The sequence below is a fragment of the Camelus bactrianus genome, chromosome 34, assembly GCF_048773025.1.
Source record: "Camelus bactrianus isolate YW-2024 breed Bactrian camel chromosome 34, ASM4877302v1, whole genome shotgun sequence".
NCBI lineage: Eukaryota > Metazoa > Chordata > Mammalia > Artiodactyla > Camelidae > Camelus > Camelus bactrianus.
Window position 1 is genome coordinate 6,228,178 of NC_133572.1, and position 15,539 is coordinate 6,243,716.

General features: G+C 37.9%; 1 protein-coding gene across 1 annotated transcript; it reads left to right on the forward strand.

Annotated features, from left to right (window-relative positions):
* The first annotated feature begins 992 nt into the window (after positions 1 to 992).
* On the forward strand, positions 993 to 14,900 carry LOC105062189 (C-type lectin domain family 2 member D). The gene is made up of 5 exons (XM_010946385.3): positions 993 to 1,143; positions 6,269 to 6,373; positions 8,360 to 8,544; positions 11,013 to 11,116; positions 13,152 to 14,900. The coding sequence occupies exons 1-5, from the start codon at positions 1,071 to 1,073 to the stop codon at positions 13,288 to 13,290; spliced, it is 606 nt and encodes a 201-aa protein (XP_010944687.2). The 5' UTR covers positions 993 to 1,070; the 3' UTR covers positions 13,291 to 14,900.
* The last annotated feature ends 639 nt before the right edge of the window (positions 14,901 to 15,539 follow it).

The following is a 15,539-nucleotide window of genomic DNA, read 5'->3' on the forward strand; positions in this document are numbered from 1 at the left end:
CCCTCTGGATATATGCCCAGGAGTGGGATTGCTGGATCATATGGTAAGTCCATTTTAGGTTTTTTGAGGAATCTCCATACTGTTTTCCACAATGGCTGCACCAGTTTACATTCCCACCAAAAGTGTAGGAGTTTCCCTTTCCTCTATCCTCTCTCCAGCATTTATCATTTGTGGACTTTTGAATGATGGCTATTCTGACCGGTGTGAGGTGATACCTCACTGTAGTTTTGATTTGCATTTCTCTGATAATTAGTGATGTTGATCATTTTTTCATGTGCCTATTGGCCATTTGTGTGTCTTCATTGGAAAATTAATTGCTTCTTTGGTTCTTCTGCCCATTTTTTGAATGGGTTGTTTGTTTTTTCTTATTAAGTTATAGGAGCTGTTTATATATTCTGGAAATTAAGCCCTTGTTATTCTCATCTTTTGCAAATATTTTCTCCCATTCCATAGGTTGTTTTGTTTTGCTTACGGTTTCCTTTGTTATGCAAAAGCTTATACATTTAATTAGGTCCCATTTGTTTGTTTTTGCTTTTATTTCTATTGCCTGGGTAGACTGCCCTAGGAGAACACTGCTGAGATTTATGTCTGATAATGCTTTGCCTATGTTTTCTTCTAAGAGGTTTATAGTTTCTTGTCTTATCTTTAAGTCTTTAAACCATTTTGAGTTTATTTTTGTGTATGGTGTGAGGGGGTGTTCTAACTTCACTGCTTTACATGCAGCTGTACAGTTATCCCAACACTGAAGAAGAGACTGTCTTTACTCCATTATATATTCTTGCATCTTTTGTCAAAGATTAATTGACCAAAAGTTTGTGTGTTTGTTTCTGGGCTCTCTATTCTTATCTATTGATCCATAGATCTGTTTTTGTACCTTCACTACCTGTTAAAGAGATCACGGAAAAACTCAGTGTATTCTGTTATGACGTGTTTCACTGATCTATCTTTACACCACTCATATTTTGCCTAGCTTAACCATTTCATTTCCTTAATGCTAATTTCAAATGGTTTCTACTTTACATGCTTCTTGAAGCTCAAACGGTTGACTGCAATTTTAGCTTACTCTTAAAATGGAAGACAAAATGCATAGTGCTGATAACATAGAGAAAGACTTTGTTCCAACTGAATTGATTAAAAATTCAGGTAAGAGGCTGGGCTGCATGGAGTGAGTGTGGTAATCAGGGTGGGAAGGTAGTGATACTGATGGACTCTAGTTTTTACACCGAAAATGGTTAACTGGTACAGAGCTTCCAAGGATGAGAGACGAGGTGCTGGAGGTCACATACTGCTTTATAATTTGTGTGACCATTAGCAGATATTGAAGTCCTTGCACTAACAGGTACAAAGAGGGGATTATTAAGAGAAAGATGTGAGAGGACAGAGTTGAGCTAAATTTATGACTGAGAATGAAATGATTAATTTCACTGAGAAGAGTACCAACTGTGGAGTGTTACACAGACGTAACGTATTATTATTATTCAATAAGGTAGAAAACCTATCATGGGAGATCATAGGAGAGAAAACATTAAAAAGTAAGTAAAAGATATTTACAAATCAAAAAGCTGAGCAAGAGGGCAGGGATAGCTCAAGTGGAAGAGCATGTACTTAGCATCCATGAGGTCCTGGGTTCAATCCAGGTAATTTTTATTAGTTGGGGAAAATTGAGGTACCATAATTTAGGATAGAAAAGGTATTTTTGTCCTTGATAAAAGTAGTAATCAACTTAGAGAGAAGGCAATTGAGATGAGAAAAAGATGATTTCTAATTCTTGTTAAATTATTTCATTTATTTCTTCATTCATTTGGTACTTTGAGTATTTTTATAACAGCTGCTTTAAAATATTTGCCAGATAATTGCAGCCTCTGCATTACTTCAGCATGGGTTCTGTTGACTGCCTTTCCCCATGCAAGTGAAAACTTTCATGGCTGTTCATATGCTGAATAATTTTGGATTATATTCTGGACATTTTGAATAAGTTTTTTTTATGAGACTCTTGGACTGTGTCTATATTTTTAGAGCACGTAAGTAGCATTGGTTTTAGCAGGAAATCACTCTACCTATGTTTAGGCCTTCTGTGGTCTCTGGTCCCAACGTCAGTTCAGTTTTCAGAGCCTTTGGAGTGTTACTCAGATATTTCTTGTAAGTGCTTCACCCAGTGGCCGATCTGGGATTGTGGCAATGTTCTATTATAAATAATTTAGGTCTTAATGTCTTCAGTGCTTTAATTTGAGTCAAGGGTACACATGCACAGCTTGTGTGTGTATGTGGAGGGTAGAGGTGAGGCCAGGAGTTAACAAATAAGGTTCAGAGGTCTCTACAGAGTTCCTCCATCTTTGTCATCGGTTCCCAGAAGCTTTTTTCTTTCCATCCTTCAGCCAGAAATTTGTGACTGTAGCTACCCTGCTAGAACATGCACTTCTACAATTGTGGCTGCATCTGTAAGCCCACATAGCAGGAGGAAAGAGAAAGGAGGCGGAAGAAAGCAAAGCACTTGGCTCCACCTTCTTGGAACCACAGTTCCACCAAGTGAAGAGGGTGGCTCACCTCCCTCCGGGATTCGGGCACGAGGTGTCGTGATTGTCACTGCTGCTGCTGTCTTGAGATTGCCCCAGGTTTGAGGCACACAAGAATGGAGAACAAAGAGAGAAAAAAATGAGGTAATTTCATACTGTCTGGGTTAGGAGCTCACTTCCCTACTCAAGGCGGAGCCGGACTGCTTCTCCGGAGGCTCTCTCGGTCTGTGCCCTGATGGGCGCTCCATCCCTGGCTTCTGGGTGTGTTACACTCAGGGCACGGCCACTGGGGAGACGGAGGAGGGCTTGTTCAACACGGACTTGGTGGCTCAAATTCTGGTGTTTTTCATAGAATTACTGCTGCTATATAGTTTTTAGAGTCCTCAAGTAGCTGCTCTGTGCTTTCTGTCAAGGCTTTATAGTTACATTCAGTAGGAGAGACAGTCTGTGTTGTGCTAACTCCACTTACATGGAACCAGAATCACCCATTTGTCCGGTGTTTATCGAATCCTTTCTATTTCATAGACACTGATCTAGATGCTGGAGGTACAACGAAATGGCAAGCAAATCGACCAAGTTCTGTCCTTGATAGCACTTACAATAAAATGACAAAAAGTTTTTATTAATCAACTTTCCTTTTTTATTTTGTTTTTAAAAATTTTATTGTTTGTTTTTCTGGGGGGCAGGGGGAGTATTTAGGTTTATTTATTTATTTATTTAATGGAGGTACTGGGGATTGAACCCAGGACCTCATGCATGCTAGGCACACGTGCTACCACTGAGCTATATATCTTCCCCCTTTCTTTTCTGTATTAACCCAGCCTATTTTGCCTTTGGTCCATGCTTTTTCAGATAACCCCACCTCCCATTTGAGATCTCTTGACTGGCCTATCCTCTTGCCCTCAGAAATGTTCATAGATGCCTAGAATTTATGGTTTAGGCTTAACCTGAGACCTCTGTCCTGTCCTGTCCTGTCCTGTGGGTATATGAATTTAGCACCAGGGCATAAAAGAGAAAACTGTCTTCTAAAGGACTTTAGATATCTGGTCTACCATAAAAGGGGCTTAAAAGTCATTGCTCCCATCTATAGAACAAGAAAAAACTGAAAAAAAAAAAACAACATCTCTTCTTATATCGACCAGACAACTGAGGTGATATGGAAAATCACTGCCCCAGAACTGAAGAGGTACACTACTGGATACAGGCACCACACCTGACTGGAGCAGGAACCCAGGGAAAGGAAACTCCACAGGATATAGTACCCAGTTTCTTTGACCAGTATATCTTCTGTGGCTTTGTGTTCTGACACCAATTGGGTATCCTGTAATTCAATTCAGTTCTGACTGTAACTAATTGTAGTTTGCATCAGATCCCACAAATTAAAGAAAGCAGTAATTAGATAAAACTATTTTATCTAACAACAGTAGAATATACATTTGTCTCAAGGTCCCATTAAGCATCTACCAAGTTAGACCACATTCTGAGCCTTAAAACATAGCTTAAAAATTAAAAGAAGAAAAATCATACAATATATGCTCTCGGGCCATAATGGAATTAAAATAGAAAACTGACATCCATAAAGAAAATTTTAAAAATCTAAAAACACAATGCCAGTTATATTAGCATGAAACAAAAAATTGAATAAATATAACCATATATATATATATATAATATTTGTATAAAGAAAACTATAAAACTTTGATGAAAGAAATTAGTAAAAATATAAATGGAGGTATATTCCATGTACTTGGAAAGAAAGACTCAATAATGTCACAATGTCAGTTCTCCCCAACTTAATCTAGTCATTCAATTCAAAGTCCCACCAAGGTATTTTATTGGTATCTACAAACTTATTCTAAAGTTTACACAGAAAGATGAAAAGTCCAGAATAGCCAATACAGTTTTGAAGAACAAAGTTGGAGGGCTGACACTACCTAACTTCAAGAGTTACTATAAAGCTACAGCAATTAAGACTGTGTGGTATTGGTGAAAAAGTAGACAAACAGGCCAATGGAAGAGAAAAGAGACCCCAGAAACAGACTCACCTCTCATCAACTGATTTTGACAGAGGAGCAAAGGCAATGGAGAAATGACAGTTTTTACAACACATGGTGGTGAAACAACTGGACAGCCATATGCAAAAAAAAAAAAAAAAAAAAGGATCTAGACCCAGGCGTTACACCTTTCACAAAAGTTAAAATGGGTCAAAGACCTAAATGTGAACTGGAAAGCTGTAAAACTTCTAGAAGATAACACAGAAATTTTAGGTGACCTTGGGTTCAGTAAGGAGTTTTTAAATACAATGCTAAAAGCATGATCCATGAAAGAAAAAAAAAATAAAGTTAGGGTCATCAAAATAAAAAACTTCTGCTCTATAAAAAATACCATTAAGTGAATGAGAAGACTGGAGAAAATCTTTGCAAAACATATATCTGATAAAGGATTGATACTCAAAATATATAAGGAATTCTTAAACTCAACAGTAAGAAAACAAAAATCCCAGTTAAAAAGTGGGCAAAAGCTCTAAACTGACACCTTACTAAAAAAAAGATACACAGAGTGCAAATAATCATATTCTGCTTGGTAGAACAACATCAGGGGGCTGAAAATCAAAACAACAATGTGACCACCACGTGCCCATTAGGATGGCTGAAATCCTAAACGCCAGTCCTGGTGATGCTGTGGAGCAACAGGCATTCTCATTCACTGCTGCCGCACTGCAAAATAGCACAGCCACTTTGGAAGACAGTTTGTCAGCGTTTTGCAGAACCGAACATACTCCTACCCTATGACCAAGAAATTGCACTCTTTGGTATTTACCCAAATGAACTGAAAACCTACATCCGCACAAAAATCTGAACAAGAGTGTATATAGCCACTTTATTCATAATTGCAAAACTTGGAAACAATCAAGGAGTCCTTTGGGGGAGGATATAGCTCAAGCGTGAGAGTGCATGCCTAGCATGCACAAGGTCTTGGGTTCAATCCCCAGCACCTCCTCTAAAAATGAATAAGTAAATAAACAAACCTAATTACCACCACCCCATCCAAAAAGGAGAGAAAAATTGAAAAAAAAAAAAGAAGTCCTTCAATAGGTGAATTCATCAACTATTACATCCATACTCTGGAGTATTATTAAGTGATAAAAAGAAATGAGCTATCAAGACACAAAAAGAGATGAAGGAACCGTAAATGCTATTGATACGGGAAAGGCGGCTATCTAAAGGCACGTGCTATAACTCTACTTCTATGATATTCTGGAAAAGGCAAGGGAGATGGTAAAAAGATTAGCGGTTGCCAGGGTTTTGGGGTTGGGTGAGAGCAAGAAAAATGAATGGGTGGGGCACAGTGGATTTGGGGAGCGGTGGAAACCTTCTGTATGACACTAACGGTGGGTACATTTCCTTATTCATTTGTCAAAACCCATAATGTACAACCCAAAGAGTGAACTCTAATGCAAACTATAAACTTATAATTAATAATAATGTACTGATAATTCTCTCATCAATCGTGACAAATGTACCAAGCTAGTTCAAGACACAGCAAGGCTAATTCATAGTTTGTGTGTTTAATTTTAACTTCTATGAACAATACAACTTTAAAGACTGAATTGTAAATTCGTAAAGTGACAGGTCACTAGATCTCTCTGGTGAAAAGAGGAGAAATTAAACGGAAGTAACATTTTGATGAGGAATGCATCTAGTAGTCTGATGTCTGTATTTAATGTAAAAAATAATTTTTGATGATTTTTCCAGTTTATTGTCCTTCCAAAAGGCATCCTGGTGAACCTATCCTGAAACTACATGTGGTTCTTATCCTATGTCTGACATTCATGGTGTGTGTACTGGTTACTTTTTTCGGTAAGTGAATTGCAATCTTTGTTCACCTAGAGAATTCCATTTACTAAAAGAAGACATGATAATTTTCTTGTCTTTTATAGCTCCTAATAGTTTTTTTTTTATTTCACCAAGTGAATTAAATTCCAATAACCTTATAAGAGGGTTTTAAGTTTTAACTGGGTAAGATAGAAGTCACATTGCCACAAATTTAATGGAATGACCAGAATCTACAGAAAGCAGAACCCAATTGACAGTCAGATTATGCTTTAATTTACGTTGTTACCAGGCCTTTTATCATGTGGTTTTACTATATATATTTTTTCTCAGAAACTACGTTTTCAATTAAAATCACTTCAGTGTCATTGGGCCTAGGATTCTGGTAGAAGATATATTGAAATAGTCCAGTAACAGCCTATGTGTACAGTTTGTAAAATTGTGTTTATGGTTGACTTTTGGGCAAGGATTCAGTGTGTATTTTTTAAACAACATATTAGTTAGGGTATAGGCTAATGACATTGAAAAGAAGAGAGGGCCAAAAAACATTGAGGTCCCAGGTCAGTCTTCTTGATAAGTTTTGGTGTGATCAGAATAATACAGAAACCTATAACTCTGAGCAATTTAAAATAAAATTTACGATTTAATTCAAAGACAGGTAATAACTTATTGAAGTATATGCTCATGTCCTCTTATATTTTTATGTCCTTTGTCATCCTCACCACTTGTTCATCTTTTATTAAATTGCTCTCAGGTCACCAAGTTGCCAGTCAAATTACAAGTGAGAGTGTAACGTTTAAGGGCACAGATCTGAGTGCAGATTCTGGATTCCGATGTCTCGAAATTGAATTTCAGCTCTTTTACTTGTGATGCTCTGTAACCTTGGACAGCTCTAATAACTACTCTGTGCTTCAGTTTACTGGTTGGTGTTGTAATGATAAAACTTGTATATGATTGAACTTGGACAATGGACTTAAGACAGAAGTAATAATTAACCCTTCATGGTCATCCTCATGGTCACCTACCAAGATTTCTTAGATATTTGCTCAAGATCACCTCTGGACAGAAATGTGGAGCAGAGTGATTACTCACCACTTTCTCTAACAAAACTTGAATTTTGTAAAACAAATACAAAGAAGAAAGATTTGCTTGAACTTTGGTCAATAGGTTTGTTGTCCAGTATGTGTAGCAGTCTCTATTCTGTCATAGCTGGAGACAAAGATTTGCTTTTATTTCCACAACACACATGCTGCATGAATCAGAGCAGATGCGATAGCACTTTTAGTATTTCACAAAACTGGTGGAAAATGCATTAGAAAGCATTTGTGTTACCAAACTCACCTTGGGTCTGCTCACTTGAAGAACAGCAAAGCCAAGCTACTGACACCTGGTTGTGGTGAAGGAAGTGCAGTGTTTACTGCAGGACACCAATCAGGGAGCAATGAGCAGCTAATGCTCAAAAGATTCAAACTCCCCAGCAGCTTTCAGGGAAGGGTTTTTAAAGACAGAGTGAGGGAAAGGGTTGTGGAGTGCGTGATCAGCACGTGCACAGCTCTCTGATTGGCTGGAAGTGAGGTCACAGGGTGATGTTTCAGGAATTTCAATCATTAACCTTCTAGTTCTCCATGGTCTGGGATTTAAGTGCTTGGTTTCATCATACGGGAGTCTGATTTCTGAAAAAACAATTTAGGAATGTGAATCATTGATTGCTACCTGTGTGCTTCAGGGGAAAATAAACACACAGTGACTGCTGTCTGAGTGATCATTGTTTAAATTGTTGCCAGTTCTCCTGCCTGATTGCTATTCTTTGTCTGTGTGTGTTCTGACTTCTCTGATAATTAACTGGTGAGTAAGACTTCTTGAAATTCAGGGAAGATTCAGGAAATAGAAGTTTTTCTTTAAGCAAGAGGTGGGGAACATGAAAGGGCCTGTTCTCTAGAAAGCCCATCTGGGGATTGCTCTGCTTGGAAAACTATGTAGGAAAATATAAACTTCAGTTGTTTTTCATTTCAGTAACTAGAGCTATCTTCCACCAAAACCCATCAGAATGTCTTGTACCTGCATGCCCAGAATACTGGATTGGTTTCCAAAGAAAGTGTTTCTACTTTTCTGATGACACCAAGAACTGGACATTCAGCCAGAGATTTTGTAACTCACAAGGTGCTGACCTTGTTCAGGTTGAAACTCTCCAGGAACTGGTAAGAAAATACTTCTGGCTAGAATAAAAATTTTTGACCCCATTAAGACACTATGATATTCTTTGTGTTTTTATACTTACGTAGATACTTAATTTTCAGCATAAGAAGAGAGGAATCCAGCAGGTCCTTCATTCTGATGTGTGCCGTCTATAATTCCCCTAACATTCACAGCAGGAAGATAGTCAGAGAGCAAGCCAGTGCCTTCTTTGACTTATTGAAGCAGGAAAAATGGATGTGGGGCGTGAGGGGGGCCTTTCCCAGGCTTCATTTGAGCCCCTGGGATGTGCCCCACCAAGTATGGGTCCTTGGCTTTGCGCAAGAAAGTATTCAAGAGCGAGCCACAGTTGAGTAAAGGTAAATTTCTTCAGAGAGATACACTGAAAGGCAAGAGAAAGGCCATGAAGTGTGAGGGTTGGGTGCTCAGATTAAAAGTAGGTACATTCCCCATAGACAGAGTATGAGCCGTCTCCGAATTGGGGGGGGTGGTGCGGGGGCAGTGTTGACAGTTTTTATGGGCTCAGGGGCTTCATATGCTAGTAAGTGGAAGGACCAGTCTGACTAGTCTGGGGAAGGGGCTGGGATTCCCAGGAAGTTGGCCATTTCCCACTCTGACCTTTTGTGGCCAGCCTTGGGACTGCCCTGGTGCCTGTGGGCACGTTATTCACCATGTTAATATATTACAGTGAGCATATAATGAAGCTCAAGACCTGCTAGAAGTTAAATCTCACACCATCTTGAGCCTCAAGGCCTCCTAGGAGTTGAATCTTTTACCATTTTGATGTTAATTGCTGTAGCATTCCTTGAATGGCTGTACCCTGCCCCCTTCCTGTCTCATTATGAGCAAGAGTTGTGCAAATAGGGGTTTCAAAATTAGAGGTGGAAACAATTTTAAATTTCTGTGAAGTTAATAACACTGCTTCAAAATAAGTCAAGGAGAAGTGATGTTGGGGAAGACAGCAGAGTGGGAAGCCCCTGGAATTTGTGCCTCCACCTAAATAACTATTGAATTGACAGAAACTCTCCAAAATAACTAATTTGAAACTGTGGAGTCTAGTTGAACACTTGCTGAAGAGGTTGGTAAATTTCAGTTTATCTAGTGAAGTTCAGCCTTCCTGCTCAGTAGTGGCCACCATTCTTCACACCCCATTATAGCAGGGAGCCAGGGGACTGCTGTCCTTGGTCCTGGTGCAGCTTGCTGGAGCCGGGGTTGGCAATGAGGACCTCCAGATACTGGGGTTATGTACTGTCATTTCTGAGATCTGCTTTTCATTGCTAAGGGGCAGGCACAAAGGAGTTGGTTAAAACTCCACCAACTGAAGTGGTTTCCAAGGGTCATAAAGAAATAGCGTTTGATTTTTCCCCTTTGAGGACCAAACATTTAAGAAAATATTTGGCAGATAACTTGTGGATCATAGAGAGATAACAGAACAGAGATTTTAGTGACCACATGCAAAAGGGAATACGTTTTCTGCAAAAAACAGTTCTGAAACATCACAAAGAGATGGCTCCAAGCTTCAATGATCAAAAATTCAAGAATCCCTGAAGAACAGAAGAATAAGATTCAGTTATCACAAAATACCCATAATTTCTAACTGTCAACAATAAATTACAAAACATATAAAGGAATAGACTATTCATAGGAAAAAAAATACCTGACAGAAATCATCCCTAAGGGAACTTAGACGTTGGAAATTTTAGTCAAATATGTTAAATCTGCTGTTTAAAATATGTTCAGTGAGCTGAAGGAAACCACAGGCAAGAAATGAAAAGAAATCAGGAAAATGATATAAATAAAATGAGAATATCAATAAAAAGGTAGAAAGGAACCAAACAAATTCTGGAGCTGAAAAGGACAAAAAAAATGAAAACCTTACTAACAGGTTCAACAGTAGAGTTAATCTCATGTTACCCTAAGCTCTTGTATTTTATGTAGTATGAAAATAGTGTTTCCAAAAAATGATCTGCTCATCAAAACGGTGCATCTCAGTTGTGTTAAGTATATAATGACTTGCTGTGTTAGCAGGATAAACCCAAGGTTTGTTTTTAAAACAAACATGTTTTTAAAACATCAAGAAGGTTGAAACCATGCCAAGTTCCTGTTGCAGTCACAATGGAATGAGGCTAGAAATCAATAACAGAAGGAAAACAGAAAAATTCACAGCCATGTGGAAACTAAAGAACTCACTCATAATATCCAATGATGAAAAAAGAAATCACAGGGGAATTAGAAAATACATTGACACAAAGTAAATGAGAACACAAAACACCCAAACTGAAGGTGTACAACGGATGCAGTACTGACAGAAATAGATAGCTTAAATGTATTCTCTGTGTATTATTATGCAATATAAGATTAACAAGAAGAAAATTAAAAGAACAGTTAAAAATCCAGCGTAAATGCAGCATTTCTTCTGGGAGAGGCTGGGTAATGCCAGGTTAATGAATATCATCTCTGTGTTTTCTGGAAGGATTTCCTCTTAAGGTATAAAGGCCCTTACGACCACTGGATTGGGCTGAGCAGAGAAGAAGGACAGCTGTGGAAATGGATAAATGGCACTGAATGGAACAGTTCGTAAGTTCTGAAAACTACGGCAGCAATGTTTGTGTTTGAATTTACTTTGCCTGAAAATGAGAGTGTTCTTCAGTTGTTTGCTCTAAAGATTCTTATTTTAAGACTAGTCATAAAGGAAGTGCCAGTTGGTGTGTTGCAAGGGCTTTGCAAGCTCTTTGAAGCAACCCAAAGCCTATCGCAGGTGGCGTGGTACAAGGACTACAGATCTGATGCCAATCTTGCCTACGCCATTTACCAACTTTTTCAGTTTGAGCAAACCATGCAACAGCTTACTTACCTCTGTCACAAAATCGATTGTACTTGCCCTGTTGATCTTATGGTTGACATGAGGATCAGAGTTTTGAGGTGTATGACTGTGATGTGCTGAACTTTGAAATGTTGCGTAAATGCAAGATAAGTTGCTAAATTAAACTACCATTGCATCAGTCTTTGGCCCTTTACGGGGGATGATGAGAGATGGTAATAATACCTGATATTTATAAAATTATAGCTATAAGGTATAGGACAGGCAAAGTTTGGCGTTGTCAAATTTAATCTCAATTGTATATTTATAAGATCTTCCTATTACTGAAAACAGTTTGGATAATGCTGGGAGACTTGGATTCAGATATTTTCACTAAATGCTTTCTTGTCTGAGGAGATGAGGGGATTTTGAAAAGCTGCTTTATGATGATAAAATAGTCAACACTGAAAACATTTAGTGACAAGGGCCCTGGACTGGACATTAGTAGGTCTGAAAGCTAGTTCTTACTCATTAACTCTTTGACCTTGGACAGATAGTAAGTTATAGGAATTAGAATGTGTATTTATCCACTGTGGTATCTGCAGTGCCTAATTTTGGATGCTTGATAAATATTAGAATTAACCTTTCTTTCTTTACAATTCTGATGTATTTACTCTGTCTAAAAGTGTTTTAAGGATCAAATACATTGTTAACTATCCAGTTATTGAAAACTGATGATCACTATAGAAACGAAAAATATTATATTTATTAAGACCTAGCATGTCTCAACAATTAGCAAATCCCATCAGAGTACTGAAATTTCAACTAGCAAAGTGGAGAAAGTTACAGTCTAAATGCTGACCCAAATGTCTGTGTCAGGCCATGAAACTCAGCTTAACTGCATCATATTTTTAGTACTAGAACAACCAGGGAAGTATGAAGACTGTCGTGAAATCTGGGGCTTAGAAAAAGCTGCTGAGGTCTCCAGCTATTTAAGGAAGTGGAATATTGCTGAAAATGCTGAGAAAAGACTATGGGTCTGACCTTTCCCACGAGCCAACTGGAGCTTTGGATGTAGTAAAGAACACTGCGCTTCAAAATTTGTAAATACCGTCAGGCATATGCAGAATAGATAAACAAGGTCATACTGTAGAGCACAGGGAAATGTATACAAGATCTGGTGGTAGCTCACAGCGAAAAAAAAATGTGACAATGAATATGTGTATGTTCGTGTATAACTGAAAAATTGTGCTCTGCACTGGAAATTGACACAACATTGTAAAATGACTATAACTCAATAAAAAAATGTTAAAAAAAAAGAAAAAGAACACTACGCTTATAGATGGAAGATAGATTTGCTTCATTGACTCTCTAGTTGATTTATTGTAGCTGCAGCTAATCAAAGCCCATTGACTAGTTAGTGATCAACACATAAGCCAGGAGAAAATCTGGCCCTAAGAATGAAAAGAAGGTACTTGCAACATAGCAGCATTTCTTCACTTTTCTCTTTCTCAGAGTGAGGAAGGTGGAAATAGCTTAGGCCCTGGTTTTTCATGGATTTAGGTATAAATCCTAGTTTTATTTGTTACGGGACCTTGGGAAGTTCAAAGGTTTTTGTTGTTTTTGTTTATAGAAAGAGATAATAATAATAAATATCTTACTGGGTAATTTTTAATATTGAAGAGATGGTATGTGTGATGTGTCTTCTATTTAGAAGCTGAGTTAATGTTGTTTATTTTTCCATCTTTATTCTCTCTGCTTTTGAAGGATTGTCCAGTGACCAACTGATTGATTCTGCTTCTTCCATTGCAGTTTTCCTATTAAAGGAGGAGGCGAATGTGCCTATTTGAATGACAAAGGGGCCAGCAGCGCCAGGCACTACTCGGAGAGGAAGTGGATTTGTTCAAAGCCAGACATGTACATCCAGATGAGGAGACAAAGCCCTAAATGACCTTCAGATGTATATTTGTAGGTGCTTAATAAATTAGTCTCTATACTGATAAACAAACTGAAGATGATGCTTTTGGTAATGGGGTGAAGCCAAGACACTGCTTAGGGTCACCTTTTAAATCTTTCTCTAATGTAATTACTTTGCTTGAAATTCAGTGCTTTCATTTTCTTCAGTTTTCCAGTAGTAGAATCCTGTCTGTTTAAAGTCTGTTCTTGTGGTTACTGTTTTCACTGACTAACTTGGTTCTCACCTATTGGCACACAAGGTTAAAAAGATGGGTGTGTGGTAAGGTCTACTGAGCTCCCTTCTCCTTGAGCCATCTGTGTGGACTTCCTGAAGTCTGTTGCTATGCAAGGCCTCAGCTGAGGCTTCCTTCTCCTTCCGTTGCTTCTCCATCCAGAGAAAGTGCTGTGATTCACTGCAGTGAATTTGGCTTATGTTCTCCAGTATGTGCTGAACTGGGGAGATCCATAAGTGTGGGAGAGGGTTACTTTTTGTGTCAACCAGGCTGGGCCAAATATATCTGAGTCAAATATATTTGGTCAAATACTCTTCCAGATAATTTTGTAAGGATGTTTTTTGGATGAGATTTAAATTCAGTGGACTTTGAGTAAAGCAGATTGCCTTCCCTAATGTGGGTGGGCCTCATCCAATCAGTTGAAGGCTTTAATAAAACAAAGACTGACTTCTTCCAAATAAGAAGGAATCCTGGCAGCAGACAGCCTTCAAACTTGAACTAAAATGTTAACTCTTCCTTGAGTCTTCAGCCTGACAACCTTTGGACTTTGACTCTTCCCTGAGTTTTCAGTCTGCTGGCCTTCCTTGCAGATTTTGGATTTAACAGCCTCCATAATCACATGAGCCAATTCTTCAAAGTAAATCTCTCTCTCTTTCTCTCAATGTGTTTCTATTTAGCTCTTTTCCTTTGGAGAACCCTGACTGACATAGAGAATTAACTTCCTCCAGAGCAAACTTTGACTAAAGAGGACAGGATACAGGGAGAAAATACGATGCATTCCCTAGCTCCTCTGCCTCCTTGGCTGGACAATTTGGAAGCACAGGTGTTTGACAGAGGCTCTCTGAAGGCATCTGGCATAACCTGGCATGAACGATCTGCCCAGCTTTTTCTAAAGACATAATTTTAGACATCTTTTAAAATTTATCTACTTATTTGTAAAATTTATTCATTTTCATTAAAGATTTAAAATTACAAAAACCATGATCTTCAATAAGAATGCTGCTACATAAAAAGTGATATGGCCATATAGTGAAATAATACACAGTAATAAACTAAAGCTATAATACTGTCATGAAAGGAGCGATGAGACATTGAGAAACTTGCTGGATCATACAGTAGTTCTATTTTAAATTCTTTGAGGAACTTCCATACTGTTTTCCATAGAAGCTGTACCAGTTTACATTTTTACCAACAGTGGACAAGGGTTCCTTTCTCTACACATTCTTGCCAACACCTGTCTCTTATCTTTTTGATGGCAGCCAGTCTAACAGGTATGAGATTTTAATTTTTTTCTCTGATGATTGTAGAGCATCTTTTCATGTACCTGTTGGCCATCTGTGTACCTTCTTTAATAAAAAGCCTATTAAATTTCTCTGCTCATGTTTTAATAATTGTTTGTTTCTTTGAATCAGAGCGGTGGGATTTTTTTTTAACAGGAAATATGTGATTATTAAGAAAATCCAACTCATTAAACATATTTTAAACTCATGAAACAGGTTTGTTTTGATACATACTCAGATATTGGTATTTTCACAACACTTTCATTTTTCTGTTTTTGTTTTGTTTTGTTTTGCATCAACATCTGGTCATAAGAAAAGGGCTCACTTTTAAAATATTTTTTCAGTAGGATCACTTATATCAAACATGATCAAAGCTGTTTAATTTTTCTCTAAGCCCAGTGTCATAGAGCTCCTCTACACATTCACTTTATAGAAATATGGTTTTTCCTCAAGATCTGATATTTCATACTAGTAAGTCAACATTGTATTATTTTAACAAATCTCTATGTTTAGCTCTATTTGTTTGTAGAAAACTAATAGGAGAAGCACAATCATTTTGGGCTTCAGATCTTAGCCTCCTGCCAAAGAAATTTTGGAATCTGTGCTATGAGGTCAGTTATATAGCTTATGGGCACAGATTTAGTTTCCACTTTCTACTTGAATATTTTCTACTCAACTAAAGTGAACAGCGAGTGGCTGCCTCCAGTTCTCCCCAGTATGTCTCAGGTTAG

Coding starts and splice junctions, on each gene's coding strand:
- LOC105062189 (XM_010946385.3), top strand. CDS start 1,071: ATGGAAGACAAAATGCATAGTGCTGATAACATAGAGAAAGACTTTGTT. Junction 1,144..6,268: donor TGAATTGATTAAAAATTCAG/GTAAGAGGCTGG, acceptor TGATTTTTCCAG/TTTATTGTCCTTCCAAAAGG. Junction 6,374..8,359: donor TGTACTGGTTACTTTTTTCG/GTAAGTGAATTG, acceptor TTTTCATTTCAG/TAACTAGAGCTATCTTCCAC.